The sequence below is a fragment of the Pelodiscus sinensis genome, chromosome 28 (assembly GCF_052426305.1).
Source record: "Pelodiscus sinensis isolate ZL-2025 chromosome 28, ASM5242630v1, whole genome shotgun sequence".
Classification (NCBI taxonomy): Eukaryota; Metazoa; Chordata; order Testudines; family Trionychidae; genus Pelodiscus; species Pelodiscus sinensis.
Genome location: NC_143079.1, coordinates 14,702,878 through 14,726,848, shown reverse-complemented (window position 1 = coordinate 14,726,848; position 23,971 = coordinate 14,702,878). Strand labels below are relative to the sequence as shown.

The following is a 23,971-nucleotide window of genomic DNA, read 5'->3' as shown; positions in this document are numbered from 1 at the left end:
GATGTGGCCTCACCAGAGCTGAATAAAGGGGAATAATGACATCTCTGGATCTGCTGACAGTGCTCCTCTTAATGCAATCTAATATGCTATTAGCCGCCTTTGCTACAAGGGCACACTGGTGACTCATATCCAGCTTCTCATCCACTGTAACCCCCAGGTTGAAAGTAGGAATAAGAGATCCTCCGGAAAAGGCTTTATTTTCCGGAGAATCACGTCTAGACTGGCGCTTTTCTCCGGCTTATCTCCAAGCCGGAAAAAAGCGGCAGCCATGTTAATGCAAATGCCGCGGGGGATATTTAAATCCCCCACGGATTTGCCTATTCCAAAGTGCTACATTAGCATCCCTTTTTCGGAAAGGGGTGCCAATGTAGACACAGCCTTGGAGTATAAGCTTTCATGGGCAAAGACCCACTTCGTCAGATGCATGTAGTGGAAATTTCCAGAGGCAGGTATAAATATTAAGGCCAGAATCAGGCTAGAGATGATGAGGTGGATCCAATCAGGGAGGATGAGGCCCATTTCTAGTAGCTGATCTGGAGGTGAAGGCAGTGTTGATATTTACGTGTTAAGTTCTGTTCAGAGGACAGTGAATGTCTAGAAAGGTGCTCCTTCTCTGTGGCTCTAATGAAAACCTGCCCTTTTCTGGTTACTTCTCTACTAACCCCATTCCGATTGGATGGGGTGTTAGCCAGGTGCCTCCATCTTGATCCTATGTGGCTAGAATAACTGAGAGATGCTGAGGAGCATCTCTATATTATACTGCTGGCCCAAGGCCCCTCTGTGACCTTACAGTAGTGGAGGAGCAAGAGTAGCATTGTGTCCACTCTCTACCCAGCCTTTGGAAGGCTGGGAGTGAGAAGTGAGTGGAACAAGAGCAGGCTTCTACAAGTCATGTGCTAGCTGAAATATTCCCTACACTAAGAAAATACAGTCAACCTGTGGAACTCCTTGCCAGATGATGTTGTGCAGACCAGGACTTTAACAGGGTTAAAAAAAACTAGATACATTAATGAATCATAGAATACTATGACTGGAAGGGACCTTGAGAGGTCATCGAGTCCAGTCCCCTGCCCCCATGGCAGGACCAAATACTGTCTACACCATCCCTGATAGACATTTATCCAACCTACTCTTAAATATCTCCAGAGATGGGGATTCCACAACCTCCCTGGGCAATTTATTCCAGTGTTTGACCACCCTGACAGTTAGGAAATTTTTCCTAATCTCCAACCTAAACCTCCCTTGCTGAACTTTAAACCCATTGCTTCTTGTTCTATCCTCAGAGGCCAAGATGAACAAGTTTTCTCCCACCTCCTTATGACACCTTTTTAGATACCTGAAAATGGCTCTCATGTCCCCCCTCAATCTTCTCTTTTCTAAACTAAACAAACCCAATTCTTTCAGCCTTCCCTTCACAGGTCATGTTTTCTAGACCTTTAATCATTCTTGTTGCTCTTCTCTGGACCCTCTCCAGTTTCTCCACATCTTTCTTGAAATGCGGTGCCCAGGACTGGACACAATCCTCCAACTGAGGCCTAACCAGTGCAGAGTAGAGTGGAAGGATGACTTCTCGTGTCTTGCTCACAACAAGGTCCATCAATACTCATTAGCCAGGATGCATAGGAATGGTGTCCCTAGCCTTTGTGAGAGGCTGGAAATGGATCACAGGAGAGGAATCACTAGACAGTTACCTGTTCTGTTCACTTCCTCTGGGGCATCTGGCATTGGCCATTGCTGGAAGATTATTCCTCTTTATTTGCCACTGGCAAGGCCACATCTGGAGTACTGCATCCAATTCTGAGCTCCCCATTACAGAAAGGATGTGGACTCATTAGAGAGAGAGTTCAGCGGAGGGCAACAAAAAAGATAAGGAGGCTGGAGCACATGACTTATGAGGAGAGGCTGAGAGATTTGGGCTTTTTTAGTCTGCAGAAGAGTGAGGGAGGATTTGAGAGCAGTTTTCAACTTCCTGCAGGGAAGTTCCAAAAAGGATGGAGAGAGGCTGTTCTCAGTGGTGGCCAATAGCAGAACAAGGAGCAATGGTCTCAAGTTGCAGTGGGGGAGGTCTAGGTTGGATATGAGGAAAACCTATTCCCTAGGTGGGTGGGGAAGCCCTGGGATGGGTTCCCTAGGGAGGGGGTGGAATCTCTATCCCTAGAGGTTTTTAAGTCTCATCTTATCTATGGAGATATACCCATCTCCTAGAGCTGGAAGGGACCTTGAGCGGTCATTGAGTCCAGTCCCCTGCTCTCGTGGCAGGACTAAGTACCATTCCTAACAGATTTGCCCCAGATCCCTCAATGGCCCCCTCAAAGATTGAGCTCACAGCTCTGGGTTTAGCAGGCCAATGCTCAAACCACTGAGCTATCCCTCCCGCAGAGCCCTGGTTGGAATGATTTGGTTGGGGTTGGTCCTGCTTTGTGCAGGGGGCTGGACTCGATGACTCCCAAGGTCTCTTCCAGCCCTAGAATTCTATGAGTCTATTGTATGATTCTATGGCAGGACACTGGGCTAGAAGGACCTTTGGTCTGACCCAGTGCGACTGTTCTTATGAATTCGCCTTTGGCCACCTGCAGCTGGAGCCTGTCCATTTTGCATTGCCTCAGCACTGGAAGTTTTGCACTGCCTAGGCTGCGCGAAGGGGTCTTGGACCAGAAAGAGTGGCCTCTGAGCTTGGTTTTGTTAAGTGTTGTTAATGCTGCAAGTCTTCTCCTTAGTAGGGGCTTCATTCAAGTACCGACATTGTTAGATCTCACCACACCTGAAACCAGAGGACTTGGAGCGCTAAGCAGCAAAATAGACCCCACGGGGGGAGATGCTGGGGAGGAAGCTATCTGAGCTCAGTGGGGGCAAGACTCTTTGAATACTTTGTTTCTCCACAACACCCGCCAATACCAAACAGGCTAATAGCAGAGTAAGGACAAAAGAGCTAATGAACCAGCACACTGAGATACCAGATATGACAGACCTAGCATACCGTGAAGAATGGCCATGATGGTGAAGGGGAGACCAGTTTCTCTGACTTGCTCAAACCAGATTTTCTCTATGTTCAGTGAACTGTCGCTAAGTAACCGGCATGTATGTCCTTGCTGGAGCTCTCTGGATGAGAATTCCAAAACGAGATGAGAGTTCGGTGCCTGGGGCCCTCCGCTGATTGGTTCCCAGCCTCAGCCCTCTGCCGGGGCTGTTTTAACCCTTTTCACTCCAGTGCAGGGAAACTGCCCCGTCCATGTCCTTGAAGAATCTCTTAGAAGGTTCAGAGAGCAAACATGGGGCCCGACATAAGTTGATGAAAACTCTTCATCTTCTCGGATTTAGAATGTGGACACTTCCTCTGGGCTAACTAATATTTTCCTGTGGCTAGTGTCCGTAGCAAGTGCAGATGCTGTGTGCTTGCATCTCTGGCAATCAGATCTGATGCACATCGGGTGGGTGTGGGAGCCAGAGCCCCCATATCCAAATGACTGTTTCTAGCACACTAACACAAGCCTTGCTAGCATGAATGTGTCTACAGGGCTGGGAGGCTTGTTCCCATCGGAAGTGTAGATAGAACCTGTTTGTCTCAAGTTCGCGCCTCTCCCCATAATAGACCATTTTTGGGACTTCAACCTTGCACATAGCAAGTCCTTGTCAAAACTGCAATGTCTAGATGTGAAGCCAACAGAGCCAGGTCATGGGCAGGAGGGATTGAACCTGGGACCCTGGAGGCTAAACTCATGAGTCTACAGCATGAGCTAAAAGGCAACAAGCACTTAGCCGAAGCTGCAGAGTAGACTTTATGCTCAGTGCGTCTTGCCTACATTTATTTGGTCTCTGCCTCCCTATCTTGTACCCCATCCATAAGAACATGCGGACTCTTAGGCCACTGAACCCATCTCTCTCTGTCAGGGCAGTGGGTACCGATCGAGGATGTATCACAGAAACATGAATCCAAGCCGGGAAGGTGGAAAATCTGGCTTGTATTCCCAGCTCTGCTGCTGACGTCGTGTTTGGCTTTGAGCAGTCACTGAACCTCTTGATGCTTCAATATCCACGTCTGTAAAAGAGGGATGTGAATGTTTAACCGTGTAAACGGTTAACTGCTAAGCCTGAACTTACTGGTTAATGTTCACGGTTACACGCACGCTCCTGCCGTGCTCCTGGAGAGTTGGCTGCCACCTTGTGCTGCTGCCCCTGTATCAGAGGCAGCAGTGTGGGGCTGGCAGCCAGCCTCCTGGAAGTGGGGCAGCAGGCAGGAGCCAGTGTGTACCAGGAGCCATCTTAAAAGCTGGTTACCAGCATGCACCAGCTCCCAGCCGGCCTCCTGGGAATGGGGCAGCAGATGGGAGCCCATGAACCAGCTCCCGGAAAGCCTACTGCCACCCTGCTTGATTTTCAGCAGTTCCACATTTACTCAATTACACACATTTTAACATCCCTACTGTAAAACAGAGCTTTGGGAAAGTGAGTGATCACATTAGAATTGCAATATGCTTTTTGTGCCATAAAGGACAAGATAAGTGTCTCCTATTGTGATTTATTCCCTGTAGCATAGTTATTTTCTAAAAGAAGGTCGCTCAAAAGTTAGGCAGCTGCGTGTGGTGTTTAGAGTTGCCAGATGGTTTCAACAAAAATACCAGACACACTTGACATGACATCACAATCTACATTACATCTTATGCTCGTGGGGAAGTGGGTTCTGCCCACGAAAGCTCATGACATTATAGATCTGGTTTTGGAGGCTCTAAGGTGCTACCGGACTACTCCTTGGGTTTTTTGTTTTTTTGTTAAAGCAGTTCACTGTTTATTTGAGAAACAAATACACGCTAGTTCCATTAGGCAGTAAATGCTCTAAAGGGTTAATATTGTCCTGCTCTTGTTCCTGCCTCCCTTCTAATTGCTTTCTGTTTCTCTCAGGCGGAAGTTGTAGATAGCAGCTGAAGTTTAAGGGTGGTTTTTTTTGGTTTTGTTGATTTTTTTTTTTTAAAGTCTAGCTACTGAAAGTAGGAGACATTACCCTGAAACTGTCAAAGCAGGGAGGGTCCAATACACACAAAGCAAGCTCAGGAGCAGAGCTGAAAAGATGACAAAAGAATCCGATGGGAAAGATTCCGTTGTCTATTACTACTGCATCAAATTTGCCCTCTCTGCCTATTCCACCTTGTTTTCGGTAGGTGTTTGTCATTTCCAACTTTTACGTGGTCTCTGGGAATTAACACACAATACCTGCTTTGTGGTATGTTTTACTTTCTGTTCTTTACAGCTTCACCCTCTGAAATATAAAATCTACCAGTCAATAACGCTGTCTGGAATTGGACTGCATTGTAGGAGGTGTACCCACTTGTGCTGCTAGGATTCTGGTTGTATTTAATACACAACAATGTCCATTTTGATGGATTTAATATTCCTTTTGTTTGATCTCTTCCCCTCTCCGTCCTCTTTTGCATAGATCATATCAGACAAACCTTTGTTTTAAAAACACAAATTACTTTGGGACTCTAATGGTTCAAACCTTTATTATTCCCAACTAGATGGTCTGTACTCTGCATCCGCCTCCATGCTTAAAGCTTTGTCACTTTTAGTGGAAATCAGGCAGGAATGGGGCATGAGATCTGCCAGCTGCTGAGGGGTTGTGGTTTTGGCTAGACTTGTCCTTTTTAATTTTTTTTAAAATCTCCATGTAATCGGCAGAATTGTGAAGCTGTTAGTCATTAATGCAAACCTCAGCTCTGCTCTGCTAGTGTCACACAGACCTGGAGTCAAATCTGAGAAGTGTTGCAAAGCTATGCAAATGAGGGGCAGGGAAAATTCACAGAGTCTCTGCAAACAGGCTGCAGAACAGCAAGTGAATACACGAATCCCGTTTAGACATTGGGCATTGCAATATTGCCTGTGTAACCCTGTTATAACTATGTCATTCAATGAGAATATGTATTGTGAAGTTAGTTCTTTTGGAACCAATCATAGTGATTATTTGTAAATATTTGACCATTTTGACGAGTCATTTTCATCTTATGAATTATTTCCCACTATTCAGCATTGTTAGGCTGCCCTTAGTCACATGGTATTGTGTTAGCTCCCTGATTTGCTGACTCAAACAGGAATACAAACAAATACTGGCCTTTTGAGAATGCCTTTTTGATGAATGAACTCCGCAATATTTGCCTGAAATACACACCCTGTTAGCAGGTGCTGATCCTGCTGAGAAAAAGCTATGTGAGTTCTAGAGTTTCACTGAAGCCAGCTCTCCATTAGGGGAAGATTGAATCAAGATACACAACTCCAGCTATGTTAATTACGTAGCTGGAACTGACATACCTTGTTTCCGTCTGCACAGTGGGAGGCCGATGGGAGCAAACACTCCTGTCGGCTACCCTTACTCCTCACAAAAGCAGGAGTACTGGCCACTGACTGGGGTGCTCTCTGAGTTTGACTTAGTGCGTCTTAACTAGACCCACTAAATTGAACTCTGGAAGACTGATAATGGCAGCGTCCGTCTTGCGTTTAGTAAGGACAAGGCCTGAGTGACTTGAGACTTTCCCTAGATGTAAAGGAGTGGGAATGAAAAAAGTATCTTGGTCTTGAGGGAGCAGTCCTATAAACAGTCGAGTCTCGAGAAGGGAGGACAAGCTCCAGCGTATAGATTGTGTCTTTACATCAGCTCATGAACGAGAGATTCTAGGATAAGAATATATCCAGGGTGTCAATGTCTTGATAAAGCAGCCAGATGCAACGTGCATCATTAGAGTTTCCTAACACCTTTGAAACCCCAGCAAATACACCAAAATTCACAGACCTTTTAAGTCAATCTAAGCCAGCGTTTGAGTGAGCGTAGGCTGGCTTGTGAGCTATGGGAGGCAACAGAACAATACTCAGTGGATTCAGCTAATCTGTCCTAAATTGTAAGTGGTTTCTCTGGTGTTCTCTTTTGCATTTTTGTGGCTTATTCGAAACCACAATTTGGGCAAGGGCAGGAGGGAAACCAGAAATACAAGTTTGCAGAAATCTCAGAAACCGAAACCAGTGAATCTGGTGAAGTGACCAACATTCTGGGTTCGCTTTCTGTTAGTTTATAAAAGATTGGAACTTATCATTATCCACCTACAGTCCCCAGGAGCCTGTTCAATTTCTTGGAAGAGATCCGGTGTAATAGACAGCATCCTGAAGACTGACTGCAATGGGACACTAGGGCTGATAGAAGAATCTCTGCCATCACCTATATAGCTAGTTTTTAACCTACATGAACCTCAAGCGTATAAGCTTTGTGCTCATTTTCCCCCCTCCCACCAAATAACTTGGCTCATCTTCATGACAAAGTTTTGTAAACCTTGGTGAAATGGCTGTTGACTAAGCTTAGGGTTTAACTGGAAACTGAAAACCAGGTGGGTTTTGCCTGGTGTGGAATTTCTTCCAACTCCAAACCAGGAAAACAACTGCATTGAACAGTTCACGTCATGAGGCGGGTATATTTTTCCTCCAAGCAAACTCAATGGCTGCGTCTAGACTGGCAAGTTTTTCCGCAAAAGCGCTTGCTTTTGCGGAAAAACTTGCCAGCTGTCTACACTAGCCGCTTTGAATTTGCGCAAGAACACTGATGATCTAATGTAAGATTCAGCTAATCTGAATCTTCCGCAAATACAATGTTCTTCCACAAATACAATGACTCTCCCGTTCGGGGAAAAGCCCTCTTGCGCAAATGCTTTTGCGCAAGAGGGCCAGTGTAGACAACTGAGAACCGTTTTGTGGAAAAAAGCCCCGATGGTGAAAATGTCGATCGGGGCTTTCTTGCGCAAAATAGCGTCTAGATCGGCATGGACGCTTTTCCGCAAAAAGTGCTTTTGCGCAAAAGCATCCGTGCCACTCTAGACGCTCTTTTCCACAAATGCTTTTAACGGAAAACTTTTCCGTTAAAAAGCTTTTGCAGAAAATCATGCCAGTCTAGACGCAGCCAATCAGTATTTCCTTTTACACTGTAAATGTTCCTGAATTATAGGTTTCATTAAGCACAATATAAAAACCAAACATTATTGAGCTATCTACGGGGTCGTCAGGCCAGGCCAGCTTAGCTATGGATTCTAGTATTTTATGATGTTGACAAAGAGGAAAGCGAGCTGCTCTCCATGCTTGTGAGAGAAATATCTGTCTGCAAGGAACAGAGAAAAGGTGATTTCACATGGCCTAAGAAAGGAAATCACGGAAAAAACGGAATCACTTTCAATCCCTCCCAGCTGGTGACTCAGTGGTGACTCAGCCATTACCAATCTCTAAATTCCCTGAGGGATAGTTTTTAAACTGCTCTACCTCAGACAAGTCATTGGCCCCCCATCCATTCTGGGAAACTTATTTTACCTTTTCTGTGACTTATGCAGTTCTTATCTGCAAATCCTTCATTTTACAAATCCTGTGGCACTCAGAGCCATTCACAGGGTAGGAAAATCCTGCTAAGATTGGAACTTTTCTGCTGGAAAACAGACAACTATGGGGGGATATACTAGAGGTCTATAAAATCATGACCGGTGTGGAAAAGGTGAAGAAAGAAGAGTTATTTACTCCTTCCCATAACACAAGAACTAGGGGCCACCAAATGAAATTAATAGGCAGCAGGTTTAAAGCAAACGAAAGGAAGTATTTCTTCACACAATGCACAGTCAGCCTGTGGAACTCCTTGCCAGAGGATGTTGTGAAGAGACTATAACAGGGTTCAAAAAAGAGCCAGATAAATTCATGGTCCATCAATGGCTATTAGGCAGGGTAGGCAGGGATGGTGTCCCTAGCCTGTTTGCCAGAAGTTGGGAATGGATGACGGGGGATAGATCACGTGATGATTCCCTCTTCTGATCATTTCCCCTGAGGCACCTGGCACTGGCCACTGTCGGAAGACAGGATACTGAGGTATATGGTCCTTTGGTCTCACACAGTATGTCTGTTCTCATGTTAGGAAAACACACATTCTTTTTTCCAGTTGTTTCTACCTTTTTACAGGCAAAGTTGCTTATACCAATAGCAGTTTTCAAGTACCTAAAAGGGTGTTACAAGGAGGAGGGAGAAAAATTGTTCTCCTTGACCTCTGAAGATAGGACAAGAAGCAATGGAGTTAAATTGCAGCAAGGGAGATTTAAGTTGGACATTAGGAAAATCTTCTGAACTGTCAGGATGGTTAAACACGCGAATAAATTGCCTAGGGAGGTTGTGGAATCTCTGTCACTGGAGATATTTATGAGTAGGTTAGATAGATAGACATCTGTCAGGAATGATGAACTTTAATAAAGACAAATGAAAAGTGCTCCATTTAGGAAGGAACAATAAGTTTTCACACATATAGAATGGAAAGCAACTCTCTAGGAAGGAGTACGGCAGAAAGGGATCTAGGGTGGACCACGAGCTAAATATGAGTCAACAGTGTGATGCTGTTGCAAAAAAAGCAAACATGATTCTGGGCTGCATTAACAGGTGTGTTGTGAGCAAGACACGAGACGTCATTCTTCCGCTCTACTCTGCACTGGTTAGGCCTCAGTTGGAGTATTGCATCCAGTTCTGGGCACTGCATTTCAAGAAAGATGTGGAGAAATTGAAGAGGGTCCAGAGAAGAGCAACAAGAATGATTAAAGGTCGAGAGAACATGACCTTTGAAGGGAAGGCTGAAAGAATTGGGTTTGTTTAGTTTAGTAAAGAGAACATTGAGGGGGGACATGATAGCAGTTTTCAGGTATCTAAAAGGGGAACAGCTGCCGCTTGTAACTTGTATTCAAAATTAGATTCCAGGAGCTCATTTTCCATTGTTGCTGTTCTTGGCCTGTTGGGGAGCATGGCTTAGCTGAGAAATGGTTCTCTCCCCTCCTGTTTTTAGTTGCACCCACTTCTGAGCTCTCAGCTATCACATGGTTATCTGAGGGGGTTCCGTGCTGGACACAATGACTCAGCACCACATCAATGTACGTGTCAGTGTTTTAGTGGACTCCTTTCTTGTTTCTCTGCAATTTGTTTTGAAGTGTCCATTTTCCAAGTGGATTCTGTTCTTATGGACCTCTGATAAAAAATATTTGTAACTGGCATGTTTATTTCCACTGGGATGCATGACTTAGGAAGAGCCAGTTGCAGTGGGTTTGAGCAATCTGGATAGAAATTATGGAAAAAGACCGCCTTGGCTTAACCACGAGATCTTGCATGATCTAAAAATAAAAAAGGAGTCATATACAAAATGGAAAGTAGGACAAATTACAAAGGATGAATATAGGCAAACAGCACAGGAATGCAGGGGCAAGATTAGAAAGGCAAAGGCACAGAATGAGCTCAAACTAGCTAGGGGAATAAAGGGAAACAAGAAGACTTTTTCTAAATACATTAGAAGCAAGAGGAAGACCAAGGACAGGGTAGGCCCACTGGTCAGTTAGGAGGGAGAAACAGTAACAGGAAACTTGGAAATGGCAGAGATGCTCAATGACTTTGTTTCGGTCTTCACGGAGAAGTCTGAAGGAATGCCTAACATAGTGAATGCTAGTGGGAAGGGGGTAGTTTTAGAAGGTAAAATAAAAAAAGAATAAGTTAAAAATCACCTAGAAAATTAGATGCCTGCAAGTCACCAGGGCCTGATGAAATGCATCCTAGAATACTCAAGGAGCTGATAGAGGAGGTATCTGAGCCTCTAGCTAGCATCTTTGGAAAATCATGGGAGACAGGAGAGACTCCAGAGGACTGGAAAAGGGCAAATCTAGTGCCCATCTATAAAAAGGGAAATAAGAACAACCCAGGAAACTACAGACCAGTTAGTTTAACTTCTGTGCCAGGAAAGATAATGGAGCAAGTAATTAAGGAAATAATCTGTAAACACTTGGAAAGTGGCAAGGTGATAGGGACCAGCCAGCATGGATGTGTAAAGAACAAATCATGTCAAACCAATCTGATAGCTTTCTTTGATAGGATAACGAGTCTTGTGGATAAGGGAGAAGCGGTGGATGAGATATACCTAGACTTTTGTAAGGTGTTTGATACGGTCTCGCATGATATTCTTATCAATAAACTAGGTAAATACAACTTAGATGGTGCTACTATAAGGTGGGTGCATAACTGGCTGGATAACCGTAGTCAGAGAGTAGTTATTAGTGCTTCACAATCGTGTTGGAAAGACATAAGTGGGGTTCCGCAGGGGTCTGTTTTGGGGCCGTCTCTGTTCAATATCTTCATCAACAATTTAGATATTGGTATAGAAAGTACGCTTATTAAGTTTGCAGATGATACCAAGCTGGGAGGGATTGCGATTAATCCGGAGGATAGGGTCATAATTCAAAATGACCTGGACAAATTGGAGAAATGGTCTGAGGTAAATAGGATGAAGTTTAATAAAGACAAATGAAAAGTGCTCCACTTAGGAAGGAACAATCAGTTTCATACATACAGAATGGGAAGCGACTGTCTGGGAAGGAGTATGGTAGAAAGGGATCTAGGGGTTATAGTGGACCACAATTGAATATGAGTCAGCAGTGTGATGCTATTGCCCAGACACGAGAAGTCATTCTTCTGCTCTACTCTGTACTAATTAGGCCTCACTTGGAGTACTGTGTCCAGTTCTGGGCACCACATTTTAAGAAAGAGGTGGAGAAATTGGAGAGGGTCCAGAGAAGAGCAACAAGAATGATTAAAGGTCTAGAGAACATGACCTATGAGGGAAGGCTGAAGGAATTGGGTTTGTTTAGTTTAGAAAAGAGAAGATTGAGGGGGGACATGAGAGCCGTTTTCAGGTATCTAAAAGGGAGTCATAAGGAGGAGGGAGAAAACTTGTTCATCTTGGCCTCTGGGGATAGAACAAGAAGCAATGGGCTTAAACCGCAGCAAGGGAGGTTTAGGTTGGACATTAGGAAAAAGTTTCTAACTGTCAGGGTGGTCAAACACTGGAATAAATTGCCCAGGGAGGTTGTGGAATCTCCATCTCTGGAGATATTTAAAGAGTAGGTTAGATAAATGTCTATCAGGGATGGTGTAGACAGTATTTGCTCCTGCCATGAGGGCAGGGGACTGGACTCAACGACCTCTCGAGATCCCTTCCAGTCCCAGTATTCTATGATTCTATATGATTCTGTGTGTCAGAATTATTGGGTTTTGATTTTGTAACAAAAAAAATAGGGTGGTTTGGATGTTGGTTTGGAACTAACAATTCTCTATCAATCCCTGAGTGAAGCCCTCTTTTAAAAGGGAAAATTAAGTATTGAAAAGTTTGGTTAACTTTTACACATCTTGCCAGACTCCATAGCTGCCCCCTCCTCCCCTAGATTCAATACAGACATCCCATTCTATTGTTGTTATATTGGGGTTTTTCTGTTTCTAGGGGTATGTCTACTCTACAAAGTTAATTCGAACTAACAGCCGTTAGTTCGAATTAACTTTGATAGGCGCTACACATACAAACCGCTAGTTCAAACTTAATTCGAACTAGCGGAGCGCTTAATTCGAACTAGGTAAACCTCATTCTACGAGGACTAATGCCTAGTTCGAATTAAGTAGTTCGAATTAAGGGCTGTGTAGCCACTTAATTCGAACTAGTGGGAGGCTAGCCCTCCCCAGCTTTCCCTGGTGGCCACTCTGGGCACCACCAGGGAAACTCGTCTGCCCCCCTCCCGGCCCCGGAGCCCTTAAAGGGGCATGGTCTGGCTACGGTGCCCATGCCAGGTGCAAGCCTGCTAGCACCCAGCCAGCGGACCCTGCACCTGGCACGGCACGAGCCAGCCACCCGCTGCCACCCAGCCCTCCGCCTCTTCCCAGGACCAGGCTGGCGGCTCCCAGGAGCCTGCCTGGGGCTGCAAGAGGCGGGTGCCCGCCTGGTCTAGTGCGGAGATCGTGGACCTCATCTACAACCTCCGCACTAGGCACAGGAAAGTGGCCGTCTAGGGCAGGAGAGCTGCCAGCCTGGCCACCCAGGAGCAGGTCTGCATGAAAATCAAGGTGGTCCAGTGAGACCCCCGACCCTGAGCCCTGAGCTTAGAATGTCCGTTCTGGGTCAGACCAAAGGTCCATCTAGCCCAGTAGCCTGTCTGCCGACAGCGGCCAACACCAACTACCCCGGAGGGGATGGACCGAAGACAATGACCAAGCCATTTGTCTCGTGCCGTCCATCTCCAGCCTTCCACAAACAGAGACCAGGGACACCATTTCTATCCCCTGGCTAATAGCACTCCATGGACCCAACCTCCATGAATTTATCTAACTTCTCTTTAAACTCTGTTATAGTTCTAGTCTTCACAGCTTCCTGCAGCAAGGAGTTCCACCAGTTGACTATTTGCTTTGTGAAGAAGAACTTTCTTTTATTAGTTTGAAGCCTGCTACCCATTCATTTGTTTTGGTGTCCTCTAGTCCTTATATTATGGGAACTAATGAAGAACTTTTCTGTATGCACCCTCTCCACCCCACTCATGCTTTTATAGACCTCTATCATATCCCCCCTCCGTCTCCTCTTTTCTAAGCTGAGAAGTCCCAGTCTCTTTAGCCTCTCTTCATATGGGACCTGTTCCAAACCCTCATCATTTTAGTTGCCCTCCCCTCTCCCAGCCTCTCTCTTCCCCTCTCCCACCTCCTTTTCCCAGTCTCCCCGAGCTTTGTTCAATAAAGAGAGTTTCTATTTTTGAACACACGTGTCCTTTATTTTGTACATCAGGAAGGGGGGCTAGGGAAGGGTAAGTGGAAGGAGGTGGGGGAGGACTGGGGTGGCTCTGCAGGCTCCTGGGGTGGAAGCTCTCCTGCAGCCCCCCGATTGACCCCTCCCCCCCGGATGGCAGCCTGCGGCAAGTGCAGCCGGTCTGATGGCCGAGTGCTGTGATGTGCCCAGTGTGGGCACTCAGGGCACTCCAAGCCAGGACTGCTTTGCAAGCGGGGCACCCCTGAGAACTGTCTGTCCAGGGTGGGGGTCGGGACCCTTTAAGCGCAGCCCTCGGCTAGCCTGAGACAGCAGCTCCATGCTCTAAGTCCTAATCTGATGCCCTGCCGGCACTGTTTCCGGCCATCCTTAAGCCCGGTTCAGGGTCCACTTAATGTGGACATGCTAGTTCGAATTAGCAAAACGCTAATTCGAACTAGTTTTTAGGTCTAGATGCACTAGTTCGAATTAGCTTAGTTCAAATTAACTAATTTGAATTAAGTTAGTTCGAATTAGTGCTGTAGTGTAGACATACCCTAGGAGTGCAGAAATTCTAGTGGACAGACGCTGGCTTTACAGTGTTTCTAACTCCGCTAGAAGCACAAGCTATCAAACATCTCAGGTAACAAGTAATAAATCTGAACCCTAGGTTCAAAAAGCCCAAAATTTGAGGCAGAGGGATTAAAATCCAGATTTAAATTCTCTAGGCTAGGTCCCAGTAGGAGCATCCGCTCATGAGATTTGCACCCAAATGGTACAGTCTCATGAGGTTCTTAGAGTTCAGCTTAAGTATCCAGACTTGTGGGGCCTTATCCAACCTCCGCCTCCCACGTTCTGAGGTTCTCCCGCTGTACGGAACAGCCCCATGGGCCAGAAGCTGAGACCGGAGTGATGTTCCCACATCCTCTCCCACACTCCAGCCAGGAATTATTCAGTGCGCACACACAAACCCTGGTCCAGGTGTGTGTGTGTGTGCATGTGTGTTTTAAGGGTCTGATTTTTCTATGATGAGCTTTGTGGCCTTGAAGCCGTTGTCATCGTGACCCACTGACGTTTCTGAAAGTGATGCGTTACTGGCTTCTCAATGCCATCTCCTTTACTCATCAGATGGCAGCAGTCCCTGACCTGAGTTGCTTCCTTCCCTCAAAGATGTTTTGAACGATGCCTCAGCTTGTGTTCCTCTGCTTTTATTTATGTACCAGCTTTCTCCCGTTCCATGTTGCCTTTCCTCCAGCTCTGTCGCTAAGCTGCAGGGGTCAGGCAAGAGTTTCCAGCTTTTGCTTTGCAAGAGATTCAACCTGTAGGGCATACACCCCGGTCTTGGGGCTTTACGTTACTTATTTGTCTCCACTGACAAGTTGTGTTGGCGAAAAACTGCCTTTTGGCAACAAAGCAATTCCAGCAAGGCAACTTGTGTCAGGAACGGCACCCAGTGTCAGCAGCAGAAAAGCTTCCACCCCTGAGAGACTTTTTTCTTTTCCTCTCCCTTTATTGTGGACCGTGGGGAGCAGGGGTCACTGACCCAGAGGGGGAAGAGCCCCTCTCTGAGCCATGGTGGGCCAAGCCTGGCCCTGCCTCTTTAATTCCCCAGAAGACAAGGGGTGGGTGAGCTGTATAAAAACCCAGGTGAGGAGCTCAGTGGAGCCCCAGCCACTGGAGGAAGCAGAGGCCTTCCCTGAGCTCCTGAACTGGGAGGCCACTGAGGACGCTACAGAGGCCAAGAACTGGCTTGGACCCCCAGGTCCTCAGACCAACGAGGAAACCCTGTTAGCTGTGCCTGAGGGTCCAGACCCTGATGACCTGCTGCGACGTCAGGTACGCACCAAGGGGGAGTTTGGAAGTGGCTCAGGGGAAGCCAACGACCGTCAGGCTGATCTCATATTTGAGTGAGTCAGCGTGTTGGGAGCTGGATCCCCACCAACCCCAGTGGCAGACAGTCCTGCCACTGTCTGGGTCAGGATGCAGTGCAGTAGGGAGGGCCTGCGTCCCCCCTGCCACCCCTCACTCTGTGTGGCAGTCTCCCCCTCTCCTGCAAGTGAACTTCTGTATTTTTACCTGCCCTGCCTTGCACCAGGGCTTGGGTCTACCTAAACTGTTGAACGGTGCTTGTTTGCTTGCCCTGCCCCGTACGCAGGGTCAGGTGTGAAAGGGACCATCGGGGGGTTATTACTGGCCAGAGCACAGGCCCAAGCATCAGGACTAAACCATCTGGCTTACATGGACAAAGAGCCAGCGTAGACGTTGCTGTTTGTTTTGTCCACAGAATTGGCTACTGCCAGTACCCCACAATGCTTGCTCTGGTGGCTGTGCACAGTATTTTGTGATCTCTGCTGCCCTGCAGGCCGGCGCACCTCTCCCTTTGGAGTTCCAGGAAGTATCTGGACAGCTGAGTGAGCTGCTCCAGTTGGGGAACAAATCACTAGACTGCTCCTGTTCTGCCCTGCACTAGGAACATGACGGCGGGCAGATGGCTGCTGTAGAGGGAGGGCTGGAGAGACAGCTGTGCTGCTTTGACATTCCTCAGCACGGAGAGCTCCCAGAGCTACTCATGATGCTGCTCCTAGCTGAGGAGGCTGGGGGATACCTACTCACAATGCAGTGCTCACACTGCTGACAATGGGGCCCCACAGTGTAGACATGATCTATTGACAGAGGGAGCAAGCGTGAGCGCACTCTGGCAATTTTTGCTTTGTTATCTTTTGGGCGTTGACATAAGTTTTCTTGACAAAACTTGGTACAGGTCGAACCTTTCAAATCCAGCAGGGCCACGGATATTTCTGGGCCAGAGAGCACCGGCTGACCAGGTTTTGAAGTGCTGGGTGGGCTGGGCTGGCAGTGGGAAGCATGCGGTGGTGAGTACAGGCCTGGCCTGGCCAGGGCTCAGGGCAAGGAGCGCAGCCCCAGGCGGGGCTGGAGGGAGATGGGCCAGTGGCCAGGCATGCAGCCCCGGCCGGGGCTGGCGTGGTGGGAAACACAGCCTCGATCGAGGCTGGTGCAGCAGTGGGGAGGGGTGGAAGCCAAGGCTCAGCCCCAGTCAGGGCTGGCAGCGGGAAGTTCTGTCCCAGCCACGGCTGGAGGCAGCGGTGCCAGCCGCTGGGCACACAGCTTGGCCAGCACTGTGGGGGTCACAACAGCTGGGTCTGGAAGCAGCAGGGCCAGCCTCTGTCCGGGGCTGGCACGGTCAGGGGTCAGCCCTGGCCAGGGCCCACTCAGGATCCAAGGCTGCCGGACGAGGGAGGTTCGACCTGTAGCATAGACGTCCCCTCAGGTCCTGCAGATGTTGTCCTTCTGAGTTTGGAGCTCTCTTTGCACGTACCATTCCAGGCGCTGCCCTAAGTAAGCGATCTGAGGCCCGAGGGATTGTGCGTCGTCAGTACAAGCTTTGCTGATCAAGGTGGACTCGGTAGGGGAGTAAATTTCCCTTTCCAAATTCCAGCCCTTTTCTGTTAATGCCACAGGGCGAGGCTTGCTCCATGTGCACGTCCACAACTTTCTTCTGTAGACCAATAGGCAGGGTTGCCTCCCTGAGAGGAAATAGCCCCCTGACCCCAGTATCCAGGCTGACTGGCGGGTGAAAACACAGCCTCTTTCAAAGACGGTGAGGTTTAGAGAGCAGGATCTCTGCTGAGCTTCGCCTTGGAGTGAATTTCTACTTCATGAGAATAAGTCAGAGAGCAGAGCCATGGTCACGTGTTAATGAGCAGATAAAAGTGGTGAAGATCCTGGAAAGTCTGAAATTGCCAGCTCCATCAGGAAACAGAGGGTGCATACAAAAATCAAAGGCCCTGCAAGCTCACAAAGCTGCATGGGGTGGGGTAGGTAGGAACATCCCAGCCAGCCCAAGGAAAGTGTTGCCAAACTCACAACTTGCATAATGGCATCTGCAGGAGAGAGGAAGCATCACGTTTTAAGCGTGAACGAAGAGCTTACGTCTGAAAATCTGGCACCGCATCCCAACTCTGTACCGGGGCGGCTGTGACTTCTATGCAGCTTTCTGGCTTGAGAGATTGATGCAGAGAGCTTACAAAGATTCAAGAGCAGGCTGGATATTTCTGTGAAAAATGAGACCATTGCTCACAGTTGCACTTGCTAGAATACAGACTGGAAAGGCTATCAGCCGTCCTGCTTTTTGCTTGAAGAAAGGAAAACAACTTCTCCTACAGGTTAGTTGTTGCCTGATAATTCGGGGAATTTACGCTGCCTCTGAAGCATTTGCTACTGGCAGACATCCAACATAAGATACTAGAATAGAAGGTAGGGACGTGACTAGGTAACCGGTGAACTGCTTACTGGGTAACGGTAAACCAGTTACCCATGAGCAGCCCCCCACCTGCCATGGGTGGAGGGCTGTTCCACCCCCATTGGGGCTGCCAGCTGGCTACCTGCCCCGTGCAGCTGGCAGCGGGGTCTGGGAGCCAGCAGCCAGTCAGGTGCAGCAGAGGCCTAGGATCCTGCTTAGTCAGTTAACCAGTTAAACATTAGATTAACCTTACGTTTAACCGGTTAACTAATTAATCAGGATTTTACATCCTTCAAGATGGTCCACTGATCCAATCTCCAACAAATGGGAGGGTCGTTTGTTCAATATATTTGCTCCTGAGCAGTTACACGATGTAATTCCTCTATCCTCATCCGTTGTCCCCTTTTCACATGTTCACAAAAAGGGGAAACAATCCCTGTTCCTTTTACTGAGCATCAGCTATGAACACCGCTTGTTTTTCCCATTTGACTGCATAGAGAAATTTATTAACAAGGCATCATAAGGGCACAATTTGCTTCTCCGCTGTCCTCCCAAGAAGCAAGGTGACAGAGAAGTAGAAAAAGTTCCACCAGACACGCCGCTCATTGTAACCTAGAGAACAGTGTTCTTCAGCTCAGAAACTCCGGAGTTTAATCTCTCGTGGCTCATGCGACATCAAGCTGTGTTCGCACTTTCTGTCACAGTGGATTCTAATGTAATGTGCCAAACACGTCACAACATGGGGCAAGCTGTCAGAACTTCTAGTCTTTGCCTTTTTCCACCCCCGAGGCCTAATTGCAATTCTGCAGTTCTAAAATGATAGTGAGCCATTTGTCGTCTTTCATGAATGTCTTGCCGTTTGGATTGTTGATTTGTATGGACACACAAAATCCAGCAATTCAAACTGATTATCCGCATCTGAAATGAACAGAGTAGGCGGGAAGGAAAGCCGAAGCACAGGAGACCCATTGAATGGAAACTCAGGCCCACGTTTGCAAGATACGGAGTGCCCTTGTCTGGGTTGGATGTCAGACATGCTGAAGGGCCTGAGCTAAGGATCGTGCAGGTCAGTGGGAGGCCTTCCGTCCAATTTTGTGGACTTTGGAGGAGGCCCATAGTAAATCTTAATGGTGTATTAGGAGCAGGGCTCAACAAAGTATTGAATCTACTCGCCCGTGGCAAGTAGATTTCACCTGGGCACAACGCGGGTCTTGTGCACGTGCGGTGCGGGGCTGGCGAGCAGCTTTCGCCACCGTTCGTCAAGCCCTGATTATGAAGAACTAGAGCATTTACCCAGCAGTGCTTGGGTCTTTTGGGGGGTGCAGGGCAAGAGGTGGGAGGTGCAGGAGTCAGGGCAGGGGGTTGGGAAGTGTGAGGGCTCAGGGAAGGAGGCGGGGATATGGGGAGTGAAGGAGTCCCGGGAAGGCATGGGGGGCTCAGCGTAGGGTGTGGCAGAATCAGGAAGGGGGTGGGGAGTGCAGGAGGTGGGGGGCTCAGCAGAAAAGGGGGTTGGGAGGTGTGGGGAGGCTCAGTGCAGCCCTAAGTTCCAGCCAGGCCCGTGCTGCCCAGCTGGTGTCCAGTGGGACTGTGCTGCCCGGCTTCAGCTGGTAGCTGCTTCCTAGGCCAGCCAGGGCTGCTCTGCCTGGCCAGCAGGTGATCCCCAGGGATCCAGCAGGGATTCCCTGATATCCTGCACAGGGCCTGATGGCCAGGGGAGAAAATGGTTTGGACGCTGCTTTGGAGCAAAGGGCTACTTATTGGTGGCCGGCAACATGCGGAGGCCTGCCCCCAGCTGGCCACTCTGTCAGAGATGTGGCCACCTCCCTGTGGTCACTCTGCATCACAAGCTGAACCTCTCTAGTCTAGCACCTTTGGGACCTGATCGATGCTGAACCGGAGAATTTGTCGAACCATGGAAGGTCGATATTGTCTAGCAGCATTAACTAGGGCCACTGCTTACTGGGCTCTTGGAGGACATTTAGGGGTAAATAAAAGCTAAAGAATATCACAGAACACTGAGAGCCAGGACTGGTGGCTGTAAACAAACGTTATGCGTCCACAGGAAACTTGGCCGCCCCCATGAAAAAGTGGCCATCGGGCTGGCTAACATCATGTCAGACCAGAGAGTGCCGGACTAGAGAGGTTCAACCTGTATAACTGTCCTCAGTGCTTGCCGCCCCTTTGGGTTATTCCAGAGCAAAACTGTCCCCTTCCATTTTACGGAAAACAATTGGATTTCAGGTACATCCATTTGTCCTGGCACAGCCACACTCCTCCCTGGCTTTATGTTATGATCGGGGAAGTTGTCTACAAAATTTGGTGGCCCTAGCTCTTGCTGCTTAGGAGTAGTTCTTGAACAAATGGACTCACAGATGGACAGACAGACAGACACAAAGATCTGGTAAGAAGATGATGGAGGGTGCTTGTTGCCTTGCAAGATAAAGGGGCTGTCTACCCTGCCATCAGATGTGTGACTGCTGTATGTGTAGACATCACATACGGGAGTTAGCTTTGATCTAGCTAACTCAAATAACGGTAGTGAACCAATGACAGCCCAGCCAGCTGTCTGGAATCCTAGATATCTACTTGGTTGGCTGGCTTATGTTGCCACAGCTTTGCTGCCATTGTTCAAGAGAGCTAGATCAAAGCTAACTGAGTGTCCATCTACACGTGCTGCAGTCCCACCTCCTCACTGCAGTGTAAACATCCCAAAGCCATTGATGACAGGAGAAGGTGACCAACCTTGCGAGAGTGGAGCCCCCCATCAGTACCCACTAATATTTTTTCACTTCACTTTGATTTTCTCCCCCCTGTGCTGATTGGCTGGTTGCTCCATTTCCCTCCTACCTAGTCCCTTCAATTCACCCACTCTCCATCTGCCCCTCATGTTCCGCATCTGACCCCTGTGTGTTCCTTCCCCTCCATCACCGTCCACCTTCGCTCTTCCTTTCTCTCTGCTTGGCTAAACTCCACCCCAAATCTAAAACAAACACTGGAATTAAACAGACGGTGAGGAACTAACACGACCTTCGCTGCCTGTCTCCCAGTTCGTTTTGCTTGTGTGCCGTTCCCTTTTCCTCGTAACCTTTGGTCTGTCTTGGCTGTTTAGATTGAATGTTCAGCAACTCCCTTAGGGTTGGCCCACACCAGGGTGCAGGGTTTGTAGTTCTGTCAGGTGAGAGACAGATGCCACACTTGGCACTGATTGTATCCCTTTTATTGATTGTATCCCTTTGGTATATATGGTCATGCCAATTTTCTTCCACAATTTGATCTGAGGAAGTGGGTCTGGCCCACGAAAGCTCATCACAGAATAAACCATCTTGTTAGTCTTTAAAGTGCTGCATAGTCCTGTCTCTTGTTTCAGCAAGACCAGACTAACACAGCTACATCTCTATTACTACTTCGCATAGGCAGTCTTACCACTCTGAAGTTAGTTCTACAAGACACGCGTGAGGAAGGGACATTTTATCTCCCAGTTTTCACCTGGGAATCAAGGCACAGAGACATTAAATAACTTACAAAAGTCATAAAGGGAGTCTTGTGGCAGAGCTGGGAATCTGAGCCCAGTGCCTTTACCACAAGGCCGTTCTCTTTATGTTGTTCTTGCCCCGCCCTTGCGAAGTCTCTCTTGCCCCGTCTTGACTTAACCTTGCGAATGTCGGTCACTGAACTGGCTGGCTATTGCCATGTGGTAACTGGGAACTTACCATCTCATGACAAGGGAAACACGGGCTTGTGTGCGTTCCCTCAGATGCACTGGAGGACCCATAGTAATTATAGGCTGATGAAGATTGTTGCATTTGTATTACATTAAGGCGATTGCTAGGCAATTACTGTGTAATTACAGAGGACTTACCAGCAAATTCTATTATATCTGTGGCTCAGTAATTAAAAGTAGTGGAGAAAATGTGTGTCTAGGGATGTAGAATCTTGTTTAAACAGTTAAACATTATGCTAAATTGGTCCACTGTTTAAGTGGGAGCAAGTGGGAGGAGCCCCACCTGCGGCAGGTTGCTCTAGCCGGGATGATAGGCTCCCCGCCCGCAGTGGGCCCCACCAAGCTGGAGCAGCCCCCTGCCTACATTGGGTGGGGCACAGCTCCAGCTCCTACTGGTTAACCATACCCAGTAAGCATCACCCAGTATGGTGATTATCTATCTCTGAAGAATAGCCGGTTAATCTGTAAGGGTGTGTCTAGAATACAGGGTTTTGTAGACAAAAGTGGACTTATGTCGACAAAACTATACCTGTGTCTACGCTACCGCCGAGTTCTGTCGACAGAACTCAGCAGTTTTGTCGACAGCGGTAAACCTCATTCGATGAGGAGTAACGCCTTTTGTCGACAATTCTGTCGACAAAAGGCATTATTGCATCTACGCTGTCCTTTACGTCTACACTCTCATGTTGACAAAGCGGCTTGCTTTGTCGACAGAACTGGATGTAGTCTAGATGCTCTTTGTCGACAGAAGCTTTGTTGACAGTATCTGTCGACAAAGCCTCTGTCGACAAAAGCCTGTCGTCTAGATGTACCCTAACTGAAAAGACTTAAAAAAACAACAAATTATCCTGCAGCACGTTAGAGACTAACAACAAATGTAGATGGTGTCACCAGCTTTCATGGGCACAACCCACTTCTTAAGATGCATGGAGCAAGGGGTCCAGAGTTACAAATAAATAGCAGGAAAAGAGCAGATGAGGAGAGAAAGGGGGGAAAATCTTGTCCATCCCCTGTAATCGACAAGACATTTTCCCCCCTTCTCTTTCCCTCCCCATCCACTCTCTTTCTAGTGATTATCATGTTAATCATTCACATCCCTAGGTGGAACCCAGAGTCAAGGACACAACTGCAGCTTTTCTTTGCAGTGTGGATTATGCAAACTTTTCCTGCCTCTGGTATTCAAAGAAATTCAGAACTTCAGCATGCCAGTGGCTGACATTTCGTTTCACCTGGTTTGACATCAGTGATGGCTGCCGATACCTTAGCAAAGTGCTCCCATGATCTGCTGTTCCCCTCTCTGTCCAGCCTGTGACCAATCCTGTGCCTTGAATCTGTTAATTTGTTTCCCCTGTGTAAACAAAGATACTTTCCATGACTACGGAGGGAAGGGTGACCACTTGGCAAACTACAGGTATTCGGTGTGCTTGCTGGAAGCGTTCACAATTGAGCAGGAGTTCGGCAGGAGAAAGACCTGGGGGTTACAGTGGGTGAGAAGCTGGATAAGAGTAAACTGTGTGCCCTTGTAGCCAAGAAGACTAATAGTATATTGGAGCAGATCTAGGGAAGTGTTTATTCCCCTTTATACGGCAATGGTGAGGCCACAGATGAAGTATTTCATCCAATTCTGGGCCCCTATTACAGAAAGGATGAGAACACATTGAAGAGGGTCCAGCAGAGGGCAACAAAAATGAGGGGGATGGAGCACATGACCTATGAGGAGAAGCTGTGGGATTTGGGTTTATTTAGTCTACAGAAGAGAAGACTTTCTCTCCATCTCCACCACAGATTACTACCAGCTCAACTCTGTCCATTGGACTACGAAGAGGCATGATCCTTGACCGATGTAGTGATGCTGACAAAAGCCCCTAGTATAGATGCAGCTATGGACTAGCAAAGCTGGCTTCTGGAGGTCTGGATTACTTTGCTAGGGGCGGGGAGTAACTGGAATAAGCTATTCTGGCAGTTTTACACTCGTAGGCTGTGTCTAGACTGGCCGCTTGAACTTCCGCAAGAACACTGACGATCTCTTGTAAAATGCAGGACAATGTAGCACTTTAAAGACTAACAAGATGGTTTATTAGATGATGGGCCAGACCCACTTCCTCAGATCAAATAATGGAAGAAAACAGTCATGGTTGTGACTGTTTTCTTCCATTATTTGATCTGAGGAAGGGGGTCTGGCCCACGAAAGCTCATCATCTAATAAACCATCTTGTTAGTCTTTAAAGTGCTACATTGTCCTGCATTTTGCTTCAGCTACCCCAGACTAACACGGCTACATCTCTACCACGATCTCTTGTAAGAAATCAGTGCTTCTTGTGGAAATACTATGCTGCTCCCGTTCGGGCAAGTCCTTTTGTGCAAAAGCTTTTGCGCAAAAGAGCCAGTGTAGACAGCTCAGATTTGTTTT

The 23,971-nt window shown here is 47.6% G+C and overlaps 1 protein-coding gene across 6 annotated transcripts in view; it reads left to right on the top strand.

Annotated features, from left to right (window-relative positions):
- The window catches only part of LOC102447849 (tetraspanin-15-like), a 282,367-nt gene that overhangs the window by 49,485 nt on the left and 208,911 nt on the right, over window positions 1-23,971 (top strand). For 2 of the 6 annotated variants that reach the window (XR_016348001.1, XM_089773764.1), the window contains exon 1: window positions 4,870-5,149. The exons of 3 other annotated variants lie outside the window; for them this stretch is intronic. Coding sequence is in view for 2 of the 3 variants with exons in the window: in XM_089773764.1 (XP_089629890.1) it covers window positions 5,063-5,149 (87 nt within the window). In the remaining variant the exon portion in view is untranslated. Of the gene's footprint in view, window positions 1-4,869; window positions 5,150-23,971 lie in introns of those variants that run through there. One more of the 6 variants, XM_006129103.5, reaches the window with a different exon arrangement.